Source organism: Leopardus geoffroyi, chromosome X (genome assembly GCF_018350155.1).
Source record: "Leopardus geoffroyi isolate Oge1 chromosome X, O.geoffroyi_Oge1_pat1.0, whole genome shotgun sequence".
NCBI classification, from domain to species: domain Eukaryota; kingdom Metazoa; phylum Chordata; class Mammalia; order Carnivora; family Felidae; genus Leopardus; species Leopardus geoffroyi.
Window position 1 is genome coordinate 71499023 of NC_059343.1, and position 12416 is coordinate 71511438.

At 34.7% G+C, this 12416-nt stretch overlaps 1 protein-coding gene across 2 annotated transcripts in view; it reads right to left on the reverse strand.

The window, feature by feature from the left end:
• Nucleotides 1-12078, reverse strand: part of POF1B (POF1B actin binding protein) — a 114966-nt gene extending 102888 nt beyond the window's left edge. For both annotated transcript variants that reach the window (XM_045471011.1, XM_045471010.1), the window contains exons 1-2: nucleotides 12000-12078; nucleotides 11546-11869 (exon numbers count right to left, since the gene is read on the reverse strand). In XM_045471011.1, the coding sequence (XP_045326967.1) occupies nucleotides 11546-11827 (282 nt within the window). In that variant the 5' untranslated portion in view covers nucleotides 11828-11869; nucleotides 12000-12078. The remainder of the gene's footprint in view (nucleotides 1-11545; nucleotides 11870-11999) is intronic.
• Nucleotides 12079-12416: the final 338 nt, after the last annotated feature.

A 12416-nucleotide genomic window follows, 5' to 3' on the forward strand; every position in this document is an offset into this window, starting at 1 on the left:
GCCCTAGGAAGGATTCACAAAACTGCATCTTATTTCTGTTTGTTAAAATAGTTATGTTTTTCAGAATTAACAAATCATATGAAATGCAAATGGCCCCAATTTCTCAGTTACTCACCTCAGTGAGAGAGCTTTCCAGTAGCTCAGTGAAGTGCAGAAAGAAGGGAAAGCAGAAGCTGGAGAGGTGTTATTCTCCTTCAGGTAGAAGGAAAACTTTAAAAATCTAGGACATACTCTGAATTCCAGGATTATCTCAGGGCAAGACCTTGAAATTTAGAACAGATACTATTTTTTTTTCTTTGATATATTTTTTATACTTTCCACTCTGATAATGGAACATTACAATGGGGAAATCTATCAAATGATGTGCTGAATCTCAAAAATTTAAACCTGTTTAAACTGAAAATACTTTAGTATCTAACTAAGGTTAATTAAGGGTGATAGTTGACATAGGGAAACTATCAACAGCTGGTTTCTAAATCTACGACATTCATTAACTAGCTGTTATAACTTGGACACGTTATTATTCTGAGCTATTTGAGCCTCAATTTCTTTATTTGTACAATAGACAATAATACACAATGCATATTTTTACTTGCACACTGTACAGTGGATGTAATATTTTCCTACTTAGTTTTTTGGAATTCCAGTGGGTAAAGAATGCATGTAAAAGAATTTCAAAAAAATACCATCTGCTAATATGAGGCATAATTTTTACTGGATTGGTTACATGTATAACTAAGTAATTTTTTCAATACTTGTTATTCAATGGTGGTGAAAGAGATATAAAGCATAGACAGAATATACTTTCTACCCTTACCAAGCTTATAATTATTTAGGTGGTAAAAACTATTAGTGTAAATAGAGATACAGTATCATAAGAGCTATGAGGAACTTACTATGAGAGTTTTTGAGAGCTAAGAGAAGATTTCAGCATGGGACAATTTAAGATTTCATCACAAGGTTACACTTGAGGAAACTCTTGAAAAATTGTTGTAATTTCAACATATCTAGATTGATGAGGATGGGGAATGGGACATTTCAGGTATAAGAGCAACATGAGCAAAGGCATAGTTATGGAACATTAGGGGCTATATTTAGAGAACAACAGTTTACATTTTGGCTGAAACAGAACACTAGAAGGGGAGTTTCAGGAAGTAACGTCCCTAGAAGCCAGATAATGAAGGGCTCTGAAAGTCAGACTAAGAAATTTATAGACACTGAGTGTTGCTGAAGGTTTTATTGAAGCAGGCAATGATATAGGGTATTTGTAGGGAATTGAAGCAACTTTTCTAGATAACATATTCTTAGATATAATTATATTTGTGAATTATTTTAAAATAATGTTATGCAGGAAACTATGCATCCCAGCTGAAGTTTGTTTCAGAAAAGAAATGGGTAAATACTATTTTTGAGGGTAAAAATCTTTCCTTGGAAACTTTAAAATACATTTTGGTGTATGGGTGAATACTCAGCAGTAGTAGTAGTTTTTAGGAGGGAATCTTGGGGCATATAACTGATGTGCTAAAACAATTACAGATAACTGAGCAAGATTCAATAAATAAAATCACTTCACCTAGACAGAATTTCAGTAACAGGGGAGGTAAAGAAAATATCTTTATAAGCAGACTAATTAGCAGCCTCAAACTATAATTTGCTTAAAGGGAATATCACAAAAAGATCCCTGGGAAATAATATGATGACAGATCAGAGCCACTAACCCGTTAACAGAATTTGCCATAAGTAATGATAAATATTTGTTCATAAGGGAAAAATATAAATCAAATATAAATGCTTAATGTGACCAAAGAACTAAAATAGAAAATGAATTGGCTTATTAAATAGCTTCCTAATATATACGTTATGTGTTGTTCACTTTTTTAAAGAAGCAATTTGTGTCCTACTTTCCATTTTCAGTTCAAAGAGAAGGCATAGAAAGGTGAAGCCCACAAACAATCATAACTATATATCTTTATTAAAGCCATTGCTTACAGCCACATTCAGGCATTTTTGCAAGCCACGATCATAATGTGGGGGGAGAGAAAACACAGAAAAGCTGGGAGAGAAGGGAGAGGGGAGAGGGGGGAAAAAGAAGAAAGAGTGTAAGAGAGAATTTCCAGTTCCATCCCATTCCCCAAAATATTTGTTTTGATTTGTCTTTGAGTTTTGATTTCTAAAAAATCTCAACCCTGAACAAGTGTAGAGTCTATGGTGGAGGGGAAGAAGGACCACATCAATAATATACTACTCAGTATTATAAGTGTGTTATAGTTAAATAATATAAAGTGATACTAGGTAGGAGAACACATCTGGGATGGAGGTGGGAGTAGAGTACTACACTGAGGAGAGGGTAAGAAGATTCAGAATTGGAGATGTCTTCAAGAGGATAACTTTCCAGGTGTATTTTGAGGGATAGGTAGAATTCCGGAGATGTGAGGGAAGGGTGGCTGTTGCCAGAGTGGGGAATGAAATGAACAAAGGCAGGGATAGGAGGGAGGCAAAATGCTCAGTCTGCTCAAGAAACAGCAGTACAATGTGTCCAGAACACAAGGTGGGAGGAAGCAGGTAGTGGGAGATAAGACTGGAAAATTAGGATAAGACTGTTCTAAGGATCTAGGAGATCTTTTGACATCATCATGGTGAGGAGTTTGAACTTAATTTTGGAACTCGATTATCAAATTTTTTGAAAAGATTCTGTATTACAAATGAAATATCATTTTATTGCTGAGATTATAAATTCCATGCTAAGGTAAAATCTCACTTTATTTCTCAATAAAGCTCACTTTATTTCTTACTATTTCTATCAATGTTCTCCTAAAGCATTTATGAACTTTTAAATAACTAAAAATTTAATGAACTTATTATTATCCAGTGCTGGAGCCTTGTATATTTTAATACAAAACAGTCAATACAATCTATAAGAAAAATATTTTAAAAAAGAATTCTGAACAGCAGCAAAAAAAGTCAGCCTTCTTTGTAAATAACAAAGTTTTAAAGTATTTAAATGTTCATTATATTATTATTTATGCCCCGGCTTGTGTCAAAAGATTTTAAATGGTTCATAATGGAAGCACATATAAGGAAATGATCATGAAGTATAAGTAAGAATCAAATATCAGATGTTACTGTGTGAGATAAATAAGAGTCAAATGTGTAGACCAGGAATATGGTGATTACAAGTATAGACCTGGAACTAGACTGTTAGATTTAAATTTTAGTTCTACCACATACTACCTATATGAACTTCAGTAAGTCATATAACATCTCACTGTTTCAGTTGCCACATCTGTAAAAATGGGAATGGCATTTGAACCTTACTAAAGTTTAAAATTGATTCAGTAGGTTAAGGGAGATAGGTAGTTTCAGAGAGGCTATGAAACCCAGATCATGTGTCCAAAACAAGGAAAGATGCATTTGGGGGTGCCTGGTTGGCTCAGTCAGTTAAGTGGTTAAGCATCCATCTCTAGGTTTCTGCTCAGGTCATCTCACTGTTAGGGAATTCATGCCCCAACTTGGGCTTCCTGCTGACAGGGCAGGGCGGAGCCTGGTTGGGATTTTCCCTCTCTTCCTCCCTCCCTCCCCCTACAGCATGCACTTTCTCTCCCAAAATAAACCTTAAAAACAAGGAAAGACAAAGAAAGAAAGAAAGAAAGAAAGAAAGATGCATTTTGATTGAGGGATGTAATTTTTCATCTTTTTCATCTTCTTAACCATTTACTCTGTCAAAAAGTGAGGTTCCAGGAAAATCATGTAGCTAGAAGGATACATACACGCATATATACATAAAAATATTTCATTCATTTCTTTTTAAAAAGGTTTATGAACTTAATTCTCTTTTTCCTGTAAACTTATACTTTGAGCATTTATGGCTTCATTTTTATTTCATTTTAATCTACCCATTATAGCTGATCATGTAAATTGACAACACTTTGATCACACATTTGTACCACCATAAATTTTCTTGAATGTGATGATCTTAAAGGTATTTCTATATTTAAATGAGTAGCCTGAATATACAGATTTGCAGTGTCCTGTAGAACACTCTGCAATGGTGGAAATGTTCTATATTTGTGTTATCCAATATAGCAGCCACTAGCTACATATGGCTGTAGAACAGTTAAAATGTGGCTAGTGTGACTGAGGAATGGAGTATTTAATTTTATTTGATTTTAATTAATTTAGATATAAATGAAAATAGTCACACGTTACCCTATTAGAAGTGCAGCTTTAGAAGAAACATTAGGTAAGAATCAGACAGCAAACAAGCTTTAATGTTCAGTGTCACTACATTTTAGAAGAATAAAACAAAACCACAAACTAAAAACACTCCATCTAAAATATCAAAGACACTAAGAACATGGGAACTTCCAAATTACTCTTTCTAAAGGATACTTATGCCAGTAAACATTATAAATACATCCCTGCTATTCTAGTATTTTGATCATATACCATGAGTTTTAGAAAATTGTTTTAATGCTTTTCCTCATTAGTCTCTCTTAGCTAGTAGAGCCCTAATAAGCCTTTCAAGCATATGTCTTTACCCAATCTTTCCAGTGTTAAAAAAGCTCTTATTTTATACCCTATTCATTATCTATTATTTTATTTTGTCTGTGGCGCTAAGGGGTTTTTTGGCTATATTTTTATAAATCAATGATAAAATTGGAAAGAATTATTGAGTGCTCTATGCCAGGTAGTGTGCTGGACACCGTGACATGATATCTTATTCAATATTCACTAAAACCCTGAGGAAAGATATTATTGTCCCCACTTTACCCATAAGGACACTGAGGTCCTGAGAGGTCAAGTAATTTATTTTAGGTTCTAGGACTTAATACTTACTGTGTGTTAGGCACTATGCTGTGCATTTTCCATCATATGTTATCGAATTTGACCCTAACAACTATCCTATGAGTTAAGTATTATTGTCCTATTTTACAGATTAAGCAACTGATCCCCATAGATAGCATATCCCTGAACCAGGAATTAAACCTAAGACATTTAAAACATAAGTCTACATTCTTAGCCACTACACTAGACTGTTTCATAGTTTTGTTCTGCTAAAGTCTACCTTATCACTGCCTATTTATTATTTGCCTCTCTATAAGCCATTCCAAATAGATTCATATTTATGGGCATTTTCTCCACACAGTGTTTTTTTGTGACTCATATTTTCAATCTGAAAAATATGAACCTCTTCAGCCAACATCTATTGGCTTTCATTTTCTTACTGATAATCTTATCAAAGAGTTCAAGACTTTGGTGCCGTAGATACAGGAGAGATGGCAAGACTTCTGGGAATGACAATTAAGTAAGAGATTACATTCATAGTATACGACTTTGTTTTCTAAATATTTGGAAGCTTGTTGAAATGAATGGAACTCTCATGCTATCTAATTTGAACTTTAAAACTTTTAAAAACTAATAAATAATATAATGTTCCAAGAAGGAGTCTTAAAATGACTGTGAGAATCCCTGAACATAATAATAGTGACTTAGGAACAGTTTAGGACTAACAGTTTCAAAAGAGGCAATGTCTTTAAAAACCACCTGACATTTATGCTGGCAGAATTTGCCAAGGCAAACTGCCATTTGAATAAATTTCTTGAATAGTAAAAAAGATGCTTTTGTTAAAACCTTTCAACGTTAGTAACATGGTTAAATGCCTGCCTTAGGTTATTGTTGAATGTTGTTCTGAACTTTGTACAGGAAGAAACATATAAATTCTAATGATATTTTTTTTAGATGAAGCAAATACTTCCTTGATTTAGAATAAAATCTGTAATTCTGTGCTCATGTAAAGAAAACAATAGGATGTATTAGAATGTACTAGTAATAGGACTTCTTCCCCTCATCCCTTTCCTCCAAAGGGAATTCCTCGTATAAGAGACTTTCTCTTCCTTTCCTGAAGGAACCTAGGAGAAAAAATAAAGTGTACAGTCTCTTTGTACATGCTTTTTGTCTTTAAAAACTAGAAGTATATATATGCTCCATTGGAAATCAAAAAAAGATGCTATTGCCATAGCTGTTATTGTAAAAAAAAAAAAGTTAGCTAAAAAATACTTGTTTACAAAAAATTTTTACTTTTATTTATTTTTTTAAAGTGTGCTCCAAATTTAGGAGGCATTCTGTTTTTTTTTTTTTTTTTAATTTTAACGTTTATTATTGAGAGACAGAGAGACACAGAGTGTGAGCATGGGAGGGGTAGAGAGAGGGGGAGACACAGAATCCGAAGTAGGCTCCAGGCTCTGAGCTGTCAGGGGGAGCCCAATGTGTGGCTCAAACCCATGAACCGTGAGATTATGACCTGAACCAAAGTAGGTCGCCTAACCAATTGAGCCACCCAGGCGCCCCCAAAAGTTTTTACTTTTAAATGGGGTTTAACAAACAAAAAGCAGAATCAGACCTATAAATAGAACTGATGGTTGCCAAAAGGAAGGGGTGTGAGGGTATGGGCAAAACAGGTGAAGGGTAGTGGGAGATACAGGCTTCCAGTATGGAATGAATAAATCACAGGAATAAACAGCACAGGGGCACTTGGGTGGCTCAGATAGTTAAGTGTCCAAGTGTCCAACTCTTGATTTAGGCTCAGGTCATGATCTAACATTTCCTGGATTCAAGCCCCCCTGGAGCCTGCTTGGGATTTCTCTCTCTCCCTCTCTCTCTGCCCCTCCCCCCACTCACATTTTTTTGATAATAATAATAAATAATAAAAATAATAAACAGCATAGGAACTATAGTTAATGATATTGTAATTATACTGTAGAGGAACAGATGGCAGCTATACTTGTGGAGAGCATAGCATAATGTATAGAGAAGTTGAATCACTATGCAGTACACCTGAAACTAATGTAACATTGTGTCTCAGCTATAGTAAAAAAAAAATAACAAAAATAAGTGGGATTTAAGAGCATGGCAACTCTCCCGGTTATTTTACCATGAATTGCCGAACAAAGAAATTTGGATCATAGCAGTTAAAGGACCAGTTCACCTCCTTTCCCCTTGCCATGCCCCCTCCCCCACCTTTCCAAATACACACACAAGGAAAGCTTGTGAGTGTCATGGCCTGAAAACAGGCCCAGCAATTTATCAAACCTCCCTTAAATAAGAGACAACTGCCATGGGAATTTTTACCCAGCAATTAGTTGCACTCGCAATTTCTATGGCTTTATTTAATTGTAAGCAAAACAAGGCTGACCAAAGCTGAAAACATGGGCCTCTTTATCCTATGACCTCATTCCATTTTAAGGCAACCTACTTCCCTGAACAATCATTCACGTTATTGACCACACCCTTGAACAACAATGTATCAAAGTAACACACCCCTCCACACAGACGAGGAAATTTTTCTGATAGTGTATAAAAATCCTGGCACAGTGAGGGAGCTATCCACAATCTTCGTAACCAAAGAAAAGGGGAAAATATCACCTAAACAAGGATAAGCCCAAGCTGACTAATTATTGATAGCAGAAGTTATCAATAACACACATAAACATAGATTCTCCCTGGGAAGCTCTCTAGAGTTAAATTTGGTTTCAAGTTTTAAATTCAGAAGAATGGTAACCCATGCAGCACACATATTAAGAGGTACCTTCTTTCACCAAAACTTATTTTATTCAATAAAATATTGATGGCCAAAGCACAAAATTATATTTAAAAATGAAATGTAGACATATGGAACACTTACAGACCACTTCCTATATACATCTATCCTCAACATGGATTTTCTCTAGGATAAGCAAATGGTATTTATCCAAATAGTTACTATGTTTTCTATATAATAGGCATTTAATAAATATTCAATTCAATTAATGACTGATATTAAAAAATATTTTATTTTGGGGACACCTGGGTGGCTCAGTCGGTTAGGCATCTCACTTTGGCTCAGGTCACGATCTCATGGTTCAGAGTTCAAGCCCTGTATTGGGCTCTGTGCTGACAGCTCAGAGCCTTGAGCCTGCTTCGGATTCTGTGCCTCCCTCTCTCTCTGCCTCTCCCCTGCACATACTCTGTCTCTGTCTCTGTCTCTGTCTCTGTGTCTCTCTTTCAAAAATAAATAAAACATTTAAAAAATGTAAAAACACTTTTTTTATTTTGATTCAATTCTCTCTCATGCAAAAGAGCTCCTTTGCATACATGGAAAATATCTTAAACTTCATGAAAAGCTAATTAGTAGATGGGAGACATATATGTTCAGTAATTTTACATCAATGGTATTCATTAAGACAGTTTTTCATTTTGTGTTGATAATGGTAAGCTAATAATTAAGCTTTTTAAAAGGTTGAGTTGTAAAATGTTTTATTTTGTTTTGTGTAGTTTCTAGAACTCCATTTATTTACAAGATTGCGTTCAGTTTTAAAATGCATCTGTGCCTTTGATTACCCCTGTGTTTGATTTTACCTGTCCATATATATAAATCTGGTCATTTTAATTCTAGCATTAATTTATGTAATTTCATCAGCAACTGCTTTCTACATTCAATTTTCTCTGTTCTATCAATGAGATAAAACAATAACTGAGAGAATAATGAAATATATCTATTAATTATAGACGAGAAACAGGGAAACATTATATCTGTAGAAATTTAAAATATTTATATTTATAAACCCCATCTGAGTGCACAAGAAAGCAATAGAGGAAAACAATATACTAAAAAGAAACAGAAAATACTAAAGTGCTGCAAAAAGCATTTGGTTAAATCTAAAATGTCTACTACATAAGCTAAAATTAAGATTCAGGAAACAAAGAAGAGTGACATTAATTTCAGTTTCTCAAAGGGAACATATTTTACTACTGACAAGTATATTTTATTATTTATTTATTTATTTATTTATTTATTTTTAAAATGTGTATTTATTTATTTTGAGAGAGAATGAGCAGGGTAGGGACAGAGAGAGAAGAAGAGAGAGAATCCCAAGCAGGCTCTGAGCTGTCAGTGCAGAGCCCAATGGAAGACTTGATCCCGGGAACCATGAGATCATGATCTGAGCCCAAATCAAGAGTCTGACGCTTGCCACCCAAGCGCCCCTATTTATTTTATTTATTTTACAGTAAGCTCCATGCTCATCATGGAGTTTGAGCTCACAACCTTGAGATCAAGAGTCACCTGGTCTACTGATTGAGACAGTCATGTACCCCAATTATATATTTTTAAATCTTATGAATTATCTGAATGTCATCCAAAACACCAAAATGCTAAAGGCAATTAAAGTAAAAGTTTAACTGAATTTATGGTAAGCAACAATTGATTATAATACACAGGCCTAGCTGCCAGGATGACAAACTCTAGCCTCAGAATAGTTGCTACATACCAACTCAAAATGGCTCTAAAGTATGGCATATTAAAGAGAGACTTTATTAAAACATGAAGCAAACAAAAAAAGATTTTGAGTAATATGTGCTGTTTGATTTTTCTTGGCATGGTACATAATAAAGCTTCTGCCACATCTTACCCATTACATTACCAGGAAGGTAATTTCATATAAAATCTAGGTTCTACTTTACACAATGACATCCTGTTAAAAAATAGGGAGAAAGAAAAATAAAATAGAAGAGTTTCTTCATCACATTGTTTGTGACAGCTACCTAAATAATTCTTGCCAAATTATCTTTTAGTGGATTTGTGAACGCCCTTTGATATCTAACTAGGTTTGAAATTTTATAGTCAAATTTTCTTCTTGTTTCACTAAGGGAATGAAACTTCTTAGTTTTGTCCTTTACTAAATATATAGAATTTCACTTAACTCATCCTCACACAACCTTTTTTTTTTCTTTTCAATTAAAAAAAACTTCAGACTTCACAACATTCTCCATTCCAATCTCTTATCCAAGTTTTTGTGGCAATACTTGATTTCCCTAGGGTTCTTTATAAATTTGTCTATGGGAAACTGTGCTTCAGGATGGCAATAGTTTTATAAGGATTGCTTTAGCAATTTCCAGGTAGAAAGAAGAAAAGTCTTGCAAAAAAGCTTGACCAGCTTGGTCCTGGGATTTTTAAAAAGGACAGTTGAACTAAGGAGTATACAATAAAGTGATCCTAAAATTTGTTCTGTAGTCAATATTTACAATTTGTTAAATTTCCACTCTTAAATTTTTATCTATATTTCCTTTACTAGCAAGTTGACAAGAAAAAGGGTTAATGTTTTTAAATAACTATGACAGGGTGATTTTAGCATTTCTATGATAATAGTAACCTGTTTTTGCATTGTTTTGGGGCTACTAAGGAACATAGATGATACCCACTTTGTTGTTCATTAACATCCTAATACTAAATATTAGAATTTACATTTGCATTATTATTATCAGTTATGCAAAGTAGTATTTTTTTATCTTTATATTTTCTTCCTTTGACTTCAATACAGGTGGAAGTTTTTTTCAACTAGAAAATTACCTACAGTAAATTCTGGATTTTTTCTTCATAATTTTCCCCCCAAATTAAGCTAGGCACAAAATGTCAGTAAAATTGTGGTCTTTGTAGTTGTTGGGTTATCTAGGTCTTTCAAAATTCTTTAAAAAGTTTTATTATATACTTTAGAAATTTTGCTTTATATTCTACTTTACATTGTGGTTTTTGGGAAAATAACCCATATTATTCCAGATTTATACAATAATCCAACATCAGATAATATCATCCCAATGGTTGCTTTTTGAACTTTTTACTGTATAAATTTTATCTTGAAAACATAATTTTAGTTTAGACAGATGTTTCCAGAAAGCTTAAATTCATACAAATTTAATGTAAAGGGATTCAAAGAATGAAAACAAACAGACCTGTTAATTTTACATAGTCTTGCAATGTTCTTTTACATTCATTGGCAAGATTATTAGCACAGATACTAATGCTAAATAGCCCCTTTAAAAGCAAATTTATTTTATTTTAAAGGGTGCCTTAAAGTTCTGCCTTTTTAAACTTTTATATAACAATTACTTACATCTTGCTTTCCTCAGTCCTATATCCACTCTTTCAATCCTCTGTCTGCCAATATTCATAAATTATTCACTTTGGCTATACAAGAACCAGTATGTTGTTTTCAGAAGATGAAACACATACAGCAATTTGAAATGATATTTGTGCCTATCACTTATCCTGGAGCAGCACACTGTTTGCTGAACACAAATAATTGCTCATCACTCCATATAAGCCATTGCCCCTGTACTACCATATTTGATATTAAAAAAAATCTATTTGTTTCTGAAATCAAGTGAATCAGTGGGAACTTACTCTATAAAAATCATTGTATTCAAGTTGAGGATTGTTTTGCGGTAAAGGCAAATAAATACTTCGGGTCAGATATTCCAATCAAATCCAACAAAAAATGAGTCATCGTATGCTCTAGTTAGATTATAAAACTCACTGAAGCTGTTAAAACAACCACAAGCACTAGGAAGTGAAAAAACAGCAAGAGATGGAATTTAGGTGACTGTACATTGCATATATAGCTGCAATCCACCAAGAGATAACATCCTGTAGAACAGAGGCAGAGAAGCTGAAAGAAAAGAAATGAGGTTGAAGACATCCCCTATGAATTTGGCTTAACTATCATTGTGGTACCTGAGAATGGTTGCTCCAAACCAAATTTTGGTAGGAGGAGGCAGTTTTGAGAGGTGAGAGCACTTCCTGTGAGTTGATGGGGTCCAAGGCCTGAACCACCTTGTTCATGGGCCCACTGTAGGTTCTCACTCTCTCATACACTACATTTTTTTCTGGAAGGTGCTGGGTTTGGCTTGACTGATGCTGGCAGTGGTAATGCTGGGTTTGGCACTGCGGCACCTCTGGGGGCTGCTGAGTCCCACAGCTACTGCTGCTGTTCTCATTCCAACAGCTTGAGCTCATGATGTTCTCAGTGGTCAGCAAAGTACTCCTCAGACACTCACCCTACAAAAAAAACGGAGAGAGAGAGAGAGCGCTCATGAATAAGGGTAGGAAGGAAGGCAAGCATGCACATGTAGAAGCCATTTATCAACCCCCTCTGCTTATAATGGTGCCCAGGAGAGGTTAGAGTTACCTGAGCAGCAGCAGGAGCGGGTCTGGCAGCTTCAGAGGAGGCAGCAGGTATTTGAGTGCAAATGAAAAGTTGAGTCACCCTGTGAGATTGCTCCAGGAAATGGTACTGACACACCCCTCAGGGGTGGATTCACCTGGCAGGTTTACCTACCAGGAGAGGCCCTGCTTTGCCACGGAGATTCAAGGCTGCATTTGAGTAGGTAAGAGAGTTTGAAAAGAACAGAAATGTGGGATTTTTAGGGCTGAAGCCAGAGCTTCCAAGTCCACAGGCTTGGAAATTCATTTAACTGTAAATAAGCAGACAAAGACATGCTCATGCCTAAATTTACTAGAGAAAAAAAGTCACAAACATCACATGAAAGTGACTTAATCATGGTTCTTAAGCTTAACAAAAAAATTACAAGCATGGGTGTTATCA